Source organism: Lepidothrix coronata, unplaced genomic scaffold (assembly GCF_001604755.1).
Source record: "Lepidothrix coronata isolate B3197 unplaced genomic scaffold, Lepidothrix_coronata-1.0 Scaffold17, whole genome shotgun sequence".
In the NCBI taxonomy this organism is placed as follows: Eukaryota; Metazoa; Chordata; class Aves; order Passeriformes; family Pipridae; genus Lepidothrix; species Lepidothrix coronata.
This window is the reverse complement of record NW_016690197.1, coordinates 4,251,130-4,267,679: the sequence shown is the minus strand read 5'-3', so window position 1 is coordinate 4,267,679 and position 16,550 is coordinate 4,251,130. Positions and strand designations below refer to the sequence as shown.

At 42.6% G+C, this 16,550-nt stretch overlaps 1 protein-coding gene across 1 annotated transcript; it reads left to right on the top strand.

Moving 5' to 3' along the window:
• The first annotated feature begins 3,751 nt into the window (after positions 1 to 3,751).
• On the top strand, positions 3,752 to 12,083 carry PPIF (peptidylprolyl isomerase F). The gene is made up of 6 exons (XM_017807190.1): positions 3,752 to 4,024; positions 6,018 to 6,048; positions 6,909 to 6,997; positions 9,075 to 9,171; positions 9,916 to 9,991; positions 10,392 to 12,083. Exons 1-6 carry the CDS (start codon positions 3,836 to 3,838, stop codon positions 10,525 to 10,527), a joined length of 618 nt encoding a protein of 205 aa, XP_017662679.1. The 5' UTR covers positions 3,752 to 3,835; the 3' UTR covers positions 10,528 to 12,083.
• The last annotated feature ends 4,467 nt before the right edge of the window (positions 12,084 to 16,550 follow it).

Sequence of the window (16,550 nt, the reverse complement as noted above, 5' to 3'; positions counted from 1 at the left end):
CCATCTCCGCCACTCCAGTCCCCATTCATAAATAAATGCATATCATAGATACAGATCATAGAGATACTTTCCATGTCTTAACTCATCTTCTAACTTAGTCAAACCCTGAAGAAAAAATTAGGCTAAGTCTTTTGAAGTGCAGCACAACCAGGCTCTGCAGGCGAGGGGTGGGAATGCCCACTGCAAATTCCTGCTCTCCTCACTTAAAATCAAGCTGAGTACCTGTCTGACCTCTGCCTCAGCTAAGAGTCCAGATTAGCAGAGTCCTTGAGATAACCATGTCCCAGATGTGAAAAGGTTCTTATAATGAATGTTAAAATCAATACCATGGGAATTCCCTGTATCACAGTATCAAGTGATGTTCCTGTGAAACGCACTTTCCTGTGAAATAGGTTGCTGCAGCCTATATTTGAGTTTTTATTTGCATGGTCCAAACATACAGCCCCATGAAGAGCATATCAAAGTGCACCACAGACAAAGGTGAGTTCCATGGAATTCCACTCTTGCAGTTGGCAGTTTGCAAAATGTGGTCTTGCTGCAGCTGCCAAGATAAATCCAACAGCAGCAATCAAAGATGGAATAATACAACACCTCCTGTGTCATAAACAAGTAGGCACACAGTCAGAGTCAGGAAGGCATATCACCTTTTTACCAGGCATATCACCATTTCAAGACCCTTGAAATCAAAATTCTCAAATTCAGGTCATCTTTCAAGCATTTATTCTTTCTGTTTCTTTAGAAGAGCCACTTAACCACTGTTGTTGTTTCCTGTCCATCTTGGCACAATGGTGGTAATATTTACTCAGTTGCTCAACAGGCTTGTTTACAAAGACTTGTAAGTAATGTATCAGTATGAAGTTCTGTAATTGCATCATTTAAGGTTCTTTTTCCTGGGCAGAAATTTCTCTGCTATAACACAAGAAGGGTCCTTTCATAGGTATGTTTCTAAAAATATCTCTTTAGAAACTAATTTCAAAAGGGTCCTCCTCGTTTATCCATTTGTAACTTCTATATAATTTTCTGAGATGAGGGGAGAAAGTATGATGAAATCTGTAGGGCAGGTACCCATCTCCCCGACAGCTCTGCTGAAGCACCTTATCTTGGCTTTTGTCTGTGCAACCACACTCCATTGCCTATCTAATCTAGTGCGGGTTGTGCTCGTTTTCCAGCCAAATGTACTTATCTCCGAGCCACATGTTGCAGAATTCCAACAACGAACATATCTTCAAATGGCTATTTTCTAAGGTTCCCTAAAATAATCTCAGTTTCCTGAGCTAACTCTAAGCCTCACTTGGCAGTGATATAGTGGTCTTTGACAGTTTTGGAGACCTTTTTCTGTCCTCCTTGGAAAGTGACCTCTGTAACTCACAAGTTCCTAGTCAAACTGTCTGCATGAGTTTTAATTCATCTGACTCTGCAGGAGTAGGCCATAAGAAGTGATTTAGTAGCTTTATTGCCAAAGCCTAAATATAATAATTCAGTCCATATTCTCAAATAAAAAAATCACCACTGTGAAAGAGAGTTGTTTTGCCTTCTCACCAAGTCTGCAAGTGAGGAAAACTGCATTGTTTGTTCTACCAAAGACATCTGTGAACTCTTACAAAACAGTTCAAAGCTGTTCTGCCCGTGTTTCCCAAGTGTGAAACAAGATGGTATTTTCTTTTGCTCATCTTTTGTCTTGTTTATTAAATAATAAATCCTTCAGGGCCAGAACTGTCTGTTGTTACAGGTACGCACAGAACACCTAACCTTGATTTGGGCTTCTAGTGGCTACTGCAATTAAAACATTAAAAAAGAGGGTGAGGGTTTTTATGGTCATTAGAGAAAGTCCAAAAATGGACTTGAAGCTGAGAGGATATAACAAACTAAGTAAAAAATTCATAGTGATTTAGCTACTATTGAAAAAAAAATCACATTTAGATTATTAGTAAAGGAATAGAAAATACCACCATGGCACTATATGTACAAAGTAAGTGATTGTTCATCCTTACCTTGGATACTTGGTCGCAAAAAAATCCATAAAAGTGGAACAGCTTGGAGAAGGCCAATAAAGATGATCCCAAAGTCATGGAAGAGATTTCTTTTAAATAATAACTGAGTTGGCTGTGACTTTTCAGTCTTGAAATGACTGAGAGGAGAAGAGCTGTAGGTCTCTATGACACAGATAGACACCAATCAACTTGCCTCCTCCAACACAAGTAGGGTACAGTAGATGAAGGTAACAGGAGCAGTATTCAAAACAAACAAATTCTTGATGCTCTGGTCAGCAGGCCTGTGGAAGAGCAGCTTCCAGTTCATTGCCAAGGAACTACTGATGCTAAGAGTTAAGATAGGTCCAATGAGTAGATAAGTACACAGGAGAAAAAAAAAGGTTACTACATACCAAAGTCACATCCAGCTTGGGAAGTTCTCTGGAATGAAAGCAGTAGGAGACTGAAAACATACTGGCCTATAATACACCCCACCCCTGTTTTCACTCTTCCTTAGTCATTCCTTTGAACATTCAGGACAAGATGGACCTTTTGATGTAACTTAACATGGTTCTGTAGTTACAAAGCAGGATACCTGCTATGGTCATCCCTACAGCATCGGCAGTTCAGGGGTGTGATCTGTGGGTCTCTCTGGAGTGTGTGCCTGAAAAACGGTGTTCATCTAGAATTTCTCACTTGTTTGTAATTGCATGTTGTAGTTCTGCCCTGGTCTTTGTGGTCAGGGCAGTGCCTTGACGGATAGCTTTCTGTCATTTCAGTGAATGTCACTGATGAAGGCACTTTTAGCTGCTTGACACAAAGAATTTAGGTGGGACTAAAAGTTTACTGTTCCTCATGTAGGGGCTGTCTTTGTATGATTCTGTCATACTGTATTGCATGGCTGCATTACTCCAACCTTCATCAGAATAACTTAATTTAGAATACAAGGAATGTGAAAATAACTATTAGAATAACCCTTAATTTTTTATTTTTTTTTTTATAAAAGACATTTTGTGACATTACAAATTCGAAAAACTTTTGCAAGTACTAATATATGGAATCAGGATGGGAACTGGAGAAGATTTGGAAGTAATATCTGAACATGACTGAAATATGTACTAAGTACATATTTCATCTCAGTTACTAAGTTAGGAAAAGTTTAGATGATAGGTGTTGTTATTTTCATATTAAAACTATAACAATATTTCACTATAAACTATAGTGAAACTATAGTAAGCTGGACTGCTGTTACTGTCTTTAATCCCTCGGGCAGGTTTCCCACCAAAGCCGAGGCTGGGCTATGGACCGATGCCGTGGCACCCCGGGGTCTGCGGTGCCGGGGTGACTCAGGAGCGCCCGCCTGTCCCGACGCGCGTCGGTGCCGCAGCTCCGGGATGGTGCCGGTGAGTAACGCGGCACGGGCAGCCCGTGACTCCCGGTTATCCCAAACACGTGACGGCCGCACGGCCTTCCCCGCCAAGGTGCTCCGCGGACAAGCCCAAAGGCGCTGTGTGTGAAATTACGGAACTTTAGATAAACTTCGCCGTCTCTGTTGATCCCTGGGGGTGAGGGGCTGTGAGGAAACGTGCAAAACAACAACAACCACAACACCACCAAAACAAAACCAAGCAAACAAAAAAAAACCCCAAACAAACAAAAAAGAAGAAAAACAAACAGACAAACAGAGCACCCTCGGCCGAGCCCGCTCCGCGGTCCCGCAGCACCCCTGCCCCTCTCGCCCTGCGCGGCCGCCAGCGGGCGCTGCGGCGCCGCGGCGGAGCCCATAAAGGCCGCGGGGAAGGGCCGGGTGTGCGTGTGTCGGTGTCCGTCTGTCGGTGTGTCAGTGTCTGTCGCCTGCCCGCGGGATGCTGGCGCTGAGCGCCGCCCGCCGCCTGCTTCGCCCGCCCGGGGACCTGCTGCCGCCGCCGGGGCTCGCCTGCATGTGGGCGGCCGGCGCCCGCGGCTGCAGCGGGGCCGGCGCCGGGCCGCCGAACCCGGTGGTGTACCTGGACGTGGGCGCCGACAACCAGCCGCTGGGACGCGTGGTGCTGGAGGTAGGGGCGCGGGGCTGCAGCTCGCCCGGGGCCCGGGGCACGCTGCCCGCCGAGCCCAGGGCGGCCGGGCCCGGGGCATGGCGGCCGCGGAGCCGCAAGGTCAGGGCGGGCAGGGCCGGGGCCGCGGAGGGGGCGGGACGGGGGCCCGGGGATGGCGGGACTCGCCCGCTCATGGGAGCTGCTGCCCGGTGGAGCTGCTGCCCGGCCGCCCTCGGGGCTCTGCTCCCGGGGAGAGAGGGAGGCGGGACAGCCCCTCCAGGCGGGAAGGGCAGAGCTCGGACCCGGGCTGGTGTGGTGGGGAGCCTCGGAGGAAGATGATTTTAAACCATTGAGCGTGAGCTGAAATACTGAAGAAGGATAAGCCTGCTGCTGTCCTGTACCACTGGCTTGAGAGGAGAGAGCGGGGTCCCAGCGGGCACTGGAGGTCCCCGCCTTTGGCTGCTCTTGGGGCAGCCGGCTCCTGGAGCCCTTCCATCGCGCCTCCAGCCTCGTCCAATTTTTCCATGGTGCTCGTTGTTTGGTTTTTTTGGTTGTCAGTTTCCTGAGGCGCTGCCTCCTTGGGCTTCCCGCTCCACGTGGAGCGAAAGGTTGGCGCGGCGCTGTTGGGATGAGCAGCAGGCTCGACAGCCAGGTAGCAGCTGGTTCCATCTGTAAAAATCCGGTCTCTGAAGTACTCTGTAAAGAAGTACTTTGTACTCTGTACGCGTGAAGAAGGCCTGAACGGGAACCCCGCAGTACACTCTGCTCTTAAAAGCATTATCATAAGCGCCGTGTGGTGCACCCTGTGTCCTTGGGGCCGGGTACCTGCCTCAGGTAAATGCACTGAGTATGGGAAGGAGTGAGGGCTGCACTCCAGAACCACGCACTGTAGAGGGAATGAAGCTCTTCCCAGTGCTCCCCTGCTGAGGGAATTCAGTGTGGCCTTTTGCCTCTAGCGCCGTCTCTGGGTCTGTATTCATAGAGATTTTTTTTTTTTTAAATTAGTCATAAGAGTTCTCTCTAAAAGGGGTTCATTTGAGACTAGAGCCCAGTTTATTTTTATTCATTCAAAGTTGCAGCATATAAATTAATTGGATTCTCCCAGCTTGTGTGCTCTCAGGAGGTATTGTTTCAGGGAGTCACAGGTAAAAATGTTGTTGTGCAAGTACCTTATTCATCAGTGAGATATAGTTAATATCTGGATGGTATTATAAAAAAAATAACAAGTGTTTCTGTATTTCTTGCAGCAGTATTTAATTTCCATGTTAAATATTTTTACTGTGCCCAGTTGACAGAAAATCTGAATGCATTGCAGCATTGCCTTGAATCTTTGGCTAAGTTGTGGTTAGATTCAGTTGCAAATTATAGCACTCTGAGGAGGGTTTCCTAGGGAAGGAACATTAAATTCTTGCCACAGCCATACTGTTTCTATGCACTGTGTCACAGTAGTGTCTGCTGCTGGCTACTGTCAGGATGTGCAGCTGGGTAAAACTTTGGCCTGACTGGCATGGCCACTTTTATATCCCTTTTTGGGATTAGTAAAAAGATCATTATTAATCCAAATCAGAAGTTTTTGTAGGTTACAATGTCTGTGTAAGTTCATGAGTAGATTTTCATATACAGTTTCTGCTCTGCCTCTTTCAACAGCTGACTGTGCTGGGCAGACTTTGGTATCTCCAGTTATATCCAAACTGGCTTTGATCTTTGGAGTCCATCATAAAGATTCATCTTAGTTTTTGCTAAAGTACCATGTTGACCAATGAAATCATTAGGCACTGCTCAAAGTGTTCTTCATTAACTGGCTAAAAGTTGCATTGAGGGGATATATTTAGCATTACTAGCCAAATGCTTGGGAAGTTTTAAGGTATTCATGTAATTTTGGTGGCTTGTGATTTCAGATAGCTCATCACTTTGGGAAGAGGGTTCAGTTGTACCAGTCTCCTATGTAGAAGTTTTTCTATGTGCATATGAAAAAGCTCACCTATAAATTTGTTGGTTTATTTTTCTTTAACAGCTGAAAGCCGATGTGGTTCCAAAGACAGCAGGTAAGGCAGCATCTCCAAAATTTCATACTTAACTATTTAAGTTTTAGATTGTGATTTGCAGGAACAAGAATATTCTTTTACCCTTTAGAACTATTTCCATCTTCATTTTTTAATCAAGAAATATGACAGGAAGTGCTAGTGGGGAGTTGGAATTCATTATTCTTTCAAATAGTTTCATTTTGTAATTTGCACCGAGGTAGTACAGTTCATATATTGGGTTATCAGTGGTGAATATATATGTTAAAAAACATACTAGTTTGCTTTAAAATCAAACCCCAGAGCAAGTGGGGAAGGGTAAATCAAAGGGGGAGTGGTCTCTTTTAGAGTTTCCGAAGAGCATATGGGGTTTTGTTTTCCTGGTCACTAGCTGATTAGTACATTTATGTTACAAAGTTTTCGTGGTTTATCACGTTTCCTTCCTCAGCTGCTGATTTAGTCGTTCTGAAAAAAACTTGGTATATTTCTTTCAGTTTGTAGCAGATGAATGTCCTTAAAAAAAGGCATAATCCTTACAATTACTATAGAGAACAGAGGCATAAAAGTCAGAAAATGAAACCTTTGACCCCAGGCAAAGGTGGGGGAGGTCAGGGTATTGGAGTTAAGATATAACAGTAAAATAAAAGGGAGATGGGATGGAAAAGGATTGTGTTTGTACCCTGTTCTGAAGCTAAATAAGCTTTGTTTTCTTAGCTTTATAACAGAGATTTTTTTTAAAGTATCATAATAACTAATAAATCAATAATACTTTAAAGATACAGTAAAATTTTTGAAACACGGAAACTTGAGACATAGTCTAGGTGTGTTTGATTGTATTGCCATATATGATGCAGAATATAATACTTTATGCTTTGTTTTCACAGAAAACTTTAGAGCACTTTGTACTGGTGAAAAAGGTTTTGGGTATAAAGGATCCACTTTTCACAGAGTGATTCCTTCATTTATGTGCCAGGTAATTTTTTTTTTTCCTTTTGCTATTAAATTTATTTATGTTATTTGTATATTTTAGAAACAGACTAGTAGTAACATTTGAAATAGCTCTGCTCTAGCTTTCGCTAACTACACAATAAAGAAGTGACAGTGTGACTTCCATTTCTGATCTTTTTGCAGTGGCTGTTGTTTTGTACAAATAAATGTAAATTATGTGTAGACTGTCAAAAAAAGCCTGGCTGAAGGCTTTCTGCTGTTGTATAGCAGTGTACTATAGTGTGGGGCATAGGTGGCAAAACAGCACTTGCTTGTGAGAAGCAGCTATGGGTAGAATGACAATCAACTTAGTGTTCTAAGGGAGCTAAGAAAACAATGTGTCCATTTATTATTCCAAGTAGAATAATCTTTTCACAATAGAGAATGTGTTTTAAATGTTTTTTTTTTCAAACGTCTCTCTAATATGGAGGGGAAGTCAGTTGGGGTCGATTTTTTGGGATGACCCATTTGAGATGGAATTTGTTTCGGTTTAAAGGATGAGTCTTTTGAAATTCTGGATAAGATTCCATGTGCATTGACAATTTTTTCTTGAACAGCAGCAACAAAAATAACAACAAACCTTTCTTAAAGCCTTTTTATCTACTGTGCTTGGCAGATGAGCGGGATGCAGCTGCTGTAGTGCACTGGAATGTGTGATTCCTGGTGGTCCTCTCTTCCCTTAGAAAAAGCAACATTTCAACAATATTACATTGTTGAATAGCTTTGTAAAAATATCCAACATGAAGGTCATAGTAAGCATGCTTTATCTATTAACTGATGACTGTGATGGTCTCCCATCCTTAGTTATTTTTTTAAGCAAAAAATATATCTGTTGAAACAAGAGGCCCTGATTGTGTGACCTATTTCTCAGAAGAGAAAGGGGACAGATGTGCTGTAAAGGACCTATTTTCTTGCCTTTTAAATGCAAATTAAGGTTTTGTGATACTGGCAAAGGGACAGAGTTTAGAAGTCTTTCTGGGATCAGAAATACATAAATATGAAAAAAAAGTAGAAATCGTACTTTGACTTCTGCCACTAATTTGTGAAGTTCTGTGTAAGTGTTCTCTTTGCTTTGTCCCCACAAATGGACCTGGAATGAGGATACTAGATGGTTGATTCCTTGGTGTGGTGAGATGATGAATTGATGTTTAGGAATTACTCGGAGGTCATTGCTGAAGTGGAAATGCTGTCATAGGTTTCAACAATTTTTTCAAGTGAGAGAAGACAGTAGAGACCTTTCCACTTGTTGAGATGGAGCGTTAATATGATTCAGGCAATCGGTATGGCCTAATTGAAGGCCATCATATCCGGAACCTGGCAGTTTGGGTGTCTCCACGTGGCATGCAGAACATAGTTCTGGGACTGTGTAGGAGTAGCTGTAACACCACCTGTAATAGATTACTGGGGGTGAGGATGGGACGATGAATGTCACGTGCAATACCTGCTGGGTATGAGTTCTCTGACGACATGGGTGGTGTCACTCCTGGGAGAGGAGATGACAGATTGCTGGAACCAGTTTAGGAGCTACCTCTGCGAGTCACTGTTGCTGGGTGTTATGTTTGGACTGGTTTTTTGTGTCTAACCTAAGACAGGTATCTGTCATCTGTTCTGGCAAGCAGCCTGTAGCTGGGAGAAGTTTAAAATAGTCTAGGTGTAACACTTAAACAACAAAACCTAGAAATAGCAAATAGTAATAATGGAGATCCTCATCAATATTCATACATGTTGGAAGAAAGGAAGGGGAACAAAAGAGTTTTGAGGTCTTGCAATGGTGATGAACTTGGGTGATTTGGTTTTGAGGCCTTTGAGATGTGTCTTAAAATTACTGCTGTTTGTTGCATCACATTTGGGAGAAAGGCTTTTTCCCCCTACTTTTTGCCTGATTCTATCTTCAACTAGCTAATGGTTTTAAATTGAGTGGCCATACTCATTCTTAACTGGAAGAAAATTTGCTGATGTTGTCACTTCTAAATCAGAACAAATGTGTATATTTTCAATAGCATCACTTTCAATGTAAAATAATCCATGTGTGCTTGTAGAGTTAATAACCATTTCTGTTTCAGGGTGGTGACTTCACAAATCATAATGGAACCGGTGGAAAATCCATTTATGGCAGCAGATTTCCAGATGAAAATTTCATACTGAAGCACGTAGGACCTGGTAAATAAACATGTTCTTTCTGCCTTCTGATGACTATAACCTATAATGAAGCATTGTTTATGAAGACGTATTTTAAAGCATAAGGTTTTTTAGGTTTGTGAGGCACTTGGTAGTTGAAGAAGCATCAAGGAGGTTTAACAATGTGTTGTCCCTGCCATGTTCTTATTTGTGTAGACTGTTGTACAAATAAATGTCAGCCCATACTGGGCTTACAAATTTTGCAAAGTTGAAATTACTGCTTTTATTTTCTTCTTTCATAAGTCACAGACTTCGATTTTTACTTAGATGCAGGAGTAAAACAAAGGCATCTGGGATTTCTTATTTACTAGGTAACACGGGCACATCCTTTTAGAGCTCAAAATAAAGCCAGAAAAGTAAAGGAAAGACCATACAGAGAAACATCTGATCTAATTCTGTAGTCTCTCTTTTTGGCATTGTTACTTCCTCATCCCAGGAGACTGCTGCTGCTGTCGAAGCACAGTAGAGCTTATCTGGTGTTAGTCATGTTCAGGACACGTACAGCCAATTACATTGCTAACACTCTTGCTGTGGAATAAAGGGAGGCTGGGCAGGAGGGAATACAATAGTGAAAGGCAAGAAGTTGGCATTAGAAATCATTTGGAGGCAATGTGAGATCATCACATCTTCTGCCTGTCCAGCTTTAGTCTAAAGGTGCAGAGGAAGTTTGTCTTCTCTGGTGCAAACTTGTTGCACCAATCTAATAATCTGCTTCTGTTGTTCTAGGTGTTCTTTCAATGGCCAATGCAGGACCCAATACAAATGGATCCCAGTTCTTCATTTGCACTACAAAAACTGAGTGGTAGGTTCTCAGCCCTGCAGATTAGCCTCCTGAAGTGATGCCTGAATCTGGAGAGTTTGGGGTTTTCTTAGGGGGTTTTTTGTTTGTTTGTGGATTGATGGGTTTTTCTTGTTTGGTTTGTTTTTATTTCCAAATTACTTGACTCCAATGGAAATAAATTATTTTGTGCTACTTGAGGGAGGAAGGGCTATGAGAGTCACAAGGCCACTATCCCTCAAACTGCTTCTAAAGTCCAGAGCTAAAAGTATTTCCTGTCACTTGTAGAGCAGTTGTGCCTTTGCCGTAGAGTTGATCAGCAGGTGAGAGCTGTGAAGAACTGTTAACACCCCTTCACAAAGCTTGGTTTAGTCAGTCTTTGTGCTGTTTTAAGTAAAACTGCCCTTGTGTATTTGTTTTGCAGGCTAGATGGAAAACACGTTGTTTTTGGGCATGTAAAGGAAGGAATGGATGTCGTAAAAAAAATTGAGAGTTTTGGTTCCAAGAGTGGAAAGCCCTCCAAAAAGATTGTCATTACTGACTGTGGCCAGCTGTCCTAACGTTTTGCCCCTACCCTTCACGACGTCGATGCTGTGAAAAATGAATCATAAAAACACCCAAACATTTCTGATCTCATAAGTAGCACCCGTGGAACCATGTTTTCTATTTAACTTGGTCCAACTTTTATACTTATTTTGAATAATACTGATTAAAAACATAAAACAATAAGTGAAGCATGTTTTAACTGCACTACTGTGGTAGTCACACTGATTTGGTAGAGTTCCACTGTGTTTTGCAAGAAGTGGTACGATCACCCGAAGTGTCTTTGATTGTACTGTTGATACTCTTCTTAGTATTTGGATGTTTCAGGTCTTAGAATTGGTGGTGGAGCTGACAGCTAAGTGTTCTGTAGTTGGGAGTTAGATATAAATTGAGAAATGCCATGTTGCCTTTGGTGCTAATAAATGCTTATTCTGTTGTTCATCTTATCATTTTGAAACAATACTACTAAGATGCTCTCAAGGCTGTCTGCAACAAGACTGTCAGATAATTTCTTTCTGTGTCTCAGTTTAAGTCTATCCAGTAGATTTAATGAGCGATTGTGGGTTTTTTTAATTAGTTCTGGTTTAATGTTTTTCTTTCCTAACAGTCTCAGACCATTTTTTCAAACTGAACTCTACCTTACTGCTTCAGTGGAGCAATTTGACTTTTGGGTTAAGTAAATTGCTTGAGGTTGAGTTAGGCTGCTCCTGGAGCTCTACCTGCCAATGAGACCTCATTTGAGCCAAAGGATCTCAGGACATTTTTATTATGCAACAGTGAACTTGAAGTGCGGTTCTGTTTTGGGATCTGGTTCTGTGAAGAATACAGCTCAGTTCTCAATGTATGGCCTATTTTTGCACTTGTGAGCTTGCTTGAGTGAGAAATAGGTTTGATTGTTCTTTTGTTGTGTCAATCCTATGAAGTCAGCCCACCTTGGGTATTACTATTATTATAATTTATTTTCATGTATCGTCAGCAGAAGTCAAAATTGGTCGCCAGAGAATCACAAGGCTTAATCAGTGCAGCAAAATCATTATTGTTGGGGTTGATGCATGAGAAGGAAAGAATTCAGTTGACCAGCTAAACACATTTCGTTTGTATAAACTAGTATGTATGTTTTATGTGATGTGCTGGAGCAGCAACAAATGTTGGAACCTCACAACATCACCTTTAGAATCACTAAGACTCTAAGATATTAATGATTGTGAGAAAAATCACATGATTGTTTTGTGCAATAATCTTGTTACTGAAGAGAAAAATAAAATGTGATGGCTTTCTTCAAATGTGAATTTATTTTCATTGCAGTATGATAATATGTGGGTTTAAAACTATTTTGTACTGGACTTTTTTTCCACTGAGGGCTGCATTCATGTGTGTGCAAGGTATCAGAATGTAATTTTGCAAAAAATGGAATTGAAAAGCTTTTTCACTCTACCTGCTTCATCTTTCTTTGTAGTATTTTTTAAATATTAATTTGTGCTGGTTTGGCTTATTTCACTTGGATACAATAATGTTTTGTTTGTTCTTTTAATTTGCATACGAAAATTAATTAAATACAGTTCTGCCACAAAAAGAAAAGTCTGGTCCTTTCTTGAAAGCAGGAGTATGAGGAGCTGACACCTGTTGTGTTTACCTGGGCTATTCTATTCTGTCCACTTTATGGTGGGTCTGATCTCGTGGTATTCAGCAGCTGTGCTGTTGTTCTGCTACAGCCAGCAAGAAACAGGGTAATGATGCATTGCTTTGCCTCCCACTACTGAATCTAAAATATCTATCTGGTATATGGATAGTGTTCAGGTCATGAAACTGTTCTCTTGTCTGATGTATTAGTTTGCAGAGATAATGGGGAAAATGAAAATATACTTGTTCTTTTTTTTTTATTTTAAATTTCCGATTTCTTTTTTGAAAAGTTGGTAGTTCCAGCTTTTTCCTGGACAATTGAATTAGATTCTCAAGGAGTTCCTTCCTTGTTGTGTGATCAGAGATGACATTAAAACTCTAGCATCTTTCTGTGTATTAGCAGTATTTGTAGATTGGAAAGCCCAGTGGAAGATGCTTTGCCACAAACGTGCCCATTTTCTCGGAACTGTGTATTAAGCCTTAAATAAGTAATAGTGTTATACACATTATATTGGTGGCTGTGGGGTTTGGGGATTTTGTTTGTTGGTGCTTTTTTGGTTGGTTGGTGGTTCTATTTGTAGGTGGGGTTTTTGTTGTTTTGTTTGCATTTTTTTTAAATATGCCTGTGGCTTTTAGAGGTTCATTTATGCCCTGACTTCTGAAATGTAAAAGCCAAAATTTTCCATCAAGGCTTGCAATCTTGACTAGGGGTATTAAGACATATAAATCACTGTGATTATTAACACTGGTTGCAGTGTCTCAGTGGGACTAGCTTTGGTTTCAGAATACCAGGCCTCTGCATACTTCCTCTGCCAGAAGAAGGACTTGGCTATCCAAGTACTTAGAGCAGTGTAATTAGAGGCTTAATGTTTTGACAAATTAAAGAGATAAATCTCTTAAAGTTTTCTTTTTTAAAGTGTTTTAGAATATGCTGAGTTGGAAGGGACCCATCAGGATCATTGAGTCCAACTTCTGGCCCTGTGCAGGTCACCTAAGGATCACACCTCAAGAATCTTCCTCCAAGTGGATTATTCTGTAGTTCTCCCTGTTTCTTCTTTCTTTTTTCACCCCTCTCACTTTTATTTAAAAAGAAAAGGCACAGAGCTCTATTGCAGTATAAATCATGCACCCTGCAGCATTGCAAGAGTCTTCCTATACTGAAATGCACAGCTACAGCTTGTAGTAAATACACCCGAGGTAATTTTAGGAGCTGGTTATGGAGCCACAAGACACCACAGCAAGGCTTGTAGGACCTCAGCATGCTGGATGCATGGCCCTATCCCTCTGTGATGCCGTGGCTGTCAGTCTTGGGTGTGCAACCCAGTGTCAGGATTTTGGTGGGTAAGTACACAGCAATCAGCTTTTGCTGGTCTCATGTTCTTCAGGATCCTAAGTACCCATCCCTCTCCTGTTAGCCCTCTTGTATCACAAACAGCTTCTGGGAGAAGAGGTTTGTCCTTTTGCAGCCTTGCTTGATGGTTTTGTTAGCTTCAAGTTGATGGGAAGAGTTATGCAGTGCTGCTGCTCCCTGGCTTCCTTACTCTGGGATTTTGTACCTCTTCATAGCAATATTATTGCAAAAAAGTACTACAATAAACGCACATCTTTGTTGTGTACAGAAAAGGGCTTTGATTTCCAAGCGTAACCCACTTCAGCTGGGAGGTAAGAAACTTCCCCAAATTATTTTTTTAAATACAGTTAGATGTTAAATCCCAATAGGCATTGGGATTGATTTCCTTGTCTCCTGCTGGTAAGAAACATTGATCTTAAAAAACAAACAAACAACAAAAACAAAAACAAAAAAACAAAAACAAAACAAACAAAAAAAACAAAAACAAAAACAAAAACAAACAAAAAAAAAAAACAACCAAAACGGAACAGAGTGATCCCGGGCAACAAATGTTGTTCATGTATATGTTAAAGACGTGAAAAGCTGCTGCCGTTGAGGTCCGGCGGGGTTGCTGCTCCTCGCCCGGGGGTTGTTGCTCAGCGCAGCTCCCGGCCCGGCCCCGCTGTCCCGCTCCCCGCCAGGGGGCGCCCCCCGATCGCGGCTGGGGGGGGCCGCCCCGAGCGGCGCCTCCCGAGAGCCCGAGGGCGGGGAGCGGGGATCCCGGTGGGATCCCGATGGGATCGCGGGAGCCCGAGGGCGGGGAGCGGGGATCCCGGTGGGATCCCGGTGGGATCGCGGGAGCCCGGGGCGGCAGAGCCACAAATGCCGCTGGGATCGCGGGAGCCCGGGATGGCAGACCCACAAATGCCGCTGGGATCGCGGGTGGCATCGTGGCAGCGCTGGTACCAAACTGCCCCGCAGCCTCCTCTCGCTGCTCTGGGATGCGCTGAGCTGCCTTTCCCTACTCCTGAAGCCCCCAAAGCTGCCTTAGAGTGTCTTTCTCCTCACCATCCCTGAGGGGCTGCTTCAGCTCCTGCGGGATGTGGGATGAGAAGACAAATTAGTAAAATAACTCCTTTCCCAACCACGATTGCTCATTGCCATGAGAAGTGGCTTACTGTGATGTTAAAATGGAGTATATAATCTAAAACAGGTTTTTTGGGAGCTAGTGTTTGGAAATCCTGCACAACTCTAATAGGTAACAGAAGAGAAAGAAAGATACTTGCTGTGGAGCTGTGGCTTTGAGATAAGCTGAGGGATGCTACTGCTGTTTTTCACCTGGCTGTTTGGAATAAGAGCTTGTACACTGTCAGAGAGGTTGACACATCCAAGCTGCCTCCGGATTGAGGCAGGGGCACGCCAGGAAAAGAGCCTGACAAGTGAGCTCCGCGTGGCTACCACTGATGTGCTTCCAGATGCAACACAAGTAAGAAAGGGCACCCTTAGGTAAAGTGCAAATAAATATACACAAAAAAATGAGTTTATATTTCAAAGTTGTTTCAACAAACTCACAAATGTTTTTGTTTAGTCTCATGTTTTAATTATTTGTTCCAGACTTTCTGCTTACATAAATTGCTTTCTTTGGTGCTACACTGAGGCTATGTCTCTTTGTTTATAAAGTTTAAATGCTTTGAAGTCAAGACATTTGAGGTACAAAGTGTTGTTCTCTTTTGTAATGCTGTATACTCTGTTGGTAGCAATATATCAACAATCAGAACCTCAAAGAAGTGAATTACTGAGAGTACAAATTATTTTACGTGACATTTCAAGGACAGTCTGGATGTCCTGCTGCTAGCTGAGAGTTTGTACCCAATTTAGAAGTAACCAGGCTAAAAAGACATTAACCTTCAAGTGAAAAACTTTTAAATCTTGAACTGCAGATTTTCTAATTGAGTCTGACTTTGTTTGAAAACATTGTATGAACCAGCTGATTGCAGGTGAATTTTGGCCCAAAATCTTCACTACCCAAAACATCAATTTATTACACTATTGTACTTAAAACTGAACCTTGGCAACAATTTTCTGAGCCTTGACATTCCTTTTCCAGTGCCAACTCTCCAATTTTTCCAGTACAGATATGGATATGCCTTTTCCATGCTGTCCTGCCTTTATGCAGTCCCTACATCTGCCATAGGGTGCTGCTGCCACTCTGAGCCTGCATCCTACATTAGCTGTGGGTGAGCTGCCAGACAGTGGGAGAGAAAAGAGCTGCAGCACTGTGAAAGCACAAGTACCTCTCCCACATAATTTCTTTCCCCACACACTGGTTGGGGTCTGACAGCCCCACATCAGGGCCAGGCTGTGCCGCCAGCTGGATGAGTACATAATTTCCGTCCTCATGGGAATGGATGAGTACGGTTTGCTTCTTGTGAGCAAAACTGATTTCCCAGCAGTAGCCAGCTGGGTGAGGGCAGAGAGAGGCAGACAAAGATCAGTAGTGGTTTTTTTTCTCTCCCCGAAACCTCCAAGAGGATCTTCAGCTCCAGAACAAGGTCACCCATGGTGCCCTGGTGTGGTGGAGAGGTGGGCTTGGGGAAGATGTAGGACAGAAAGGCTGCTCCTGGAGGGGCAGGTGGCTCACTGCTTTGGGAGGCAAAAGAGAGCAAAGTGGTGCTTTTTTTACTTTTGTCAGAGCTGAGGCCAAGGGTATGAGGGACTGGCAAGGGCATGGTTGAAGAGCTGGGGTGCAGAAGGACCTTCACTGAGAGCTATAAACGGTGGAAGATGAAGGGACTTGGAGGTAACTGTATGATATAGACCTCCCTATGGCAGGAGAGGGATCAGGTTCTGTTACATGGAATCTGAATGAGGACAGGCTTCTTTGACTGCAGATGTCATGCCTAAAGGAAAATGGTTTGAGGGGTCTTACTGCAGAAGGTTGTCAATACCTGCTGCTTTTTCTGTCAGTAGTGAAGGAGATGTCTTGCAGCATAGCTGGAAAAAAAAGTTGCTGGTGGTTTTGACTCGAGTTCATGCAATCATATTGTAACAAATGTGGATAGAGCCTTCCCAAATCTTCGTTCGCGAAGC

What these genes read in the sequence shown, in the direction of transcription:
- PPIF (XM_017807190.1), top strand. Translation starts at nt 3,836, where the DNA reads ATGCTGGCGCTGAGCGCCGCCCGCCGCCTGCTTCGCCCGCCCGGGGAC. An exon ending in TGTGGTTCCAAAGACAGCAG is followed by an intron (nt 6,049 to 6,908) that starts GTAAGGCAGCAT and finishes TTGTTTTCACAG; the next exon opens with AAAACTTTAGAGCACTTTGT. An exon ending in ACTGAAGCACGTAGGACCTG is followed by an intron (nt 9,172 to 9,915) that starts GTAAATAAACAT and finishes CTGTTGTTCTAG; the next exon opens with GTGTTCTTTCAATGGCCAAT.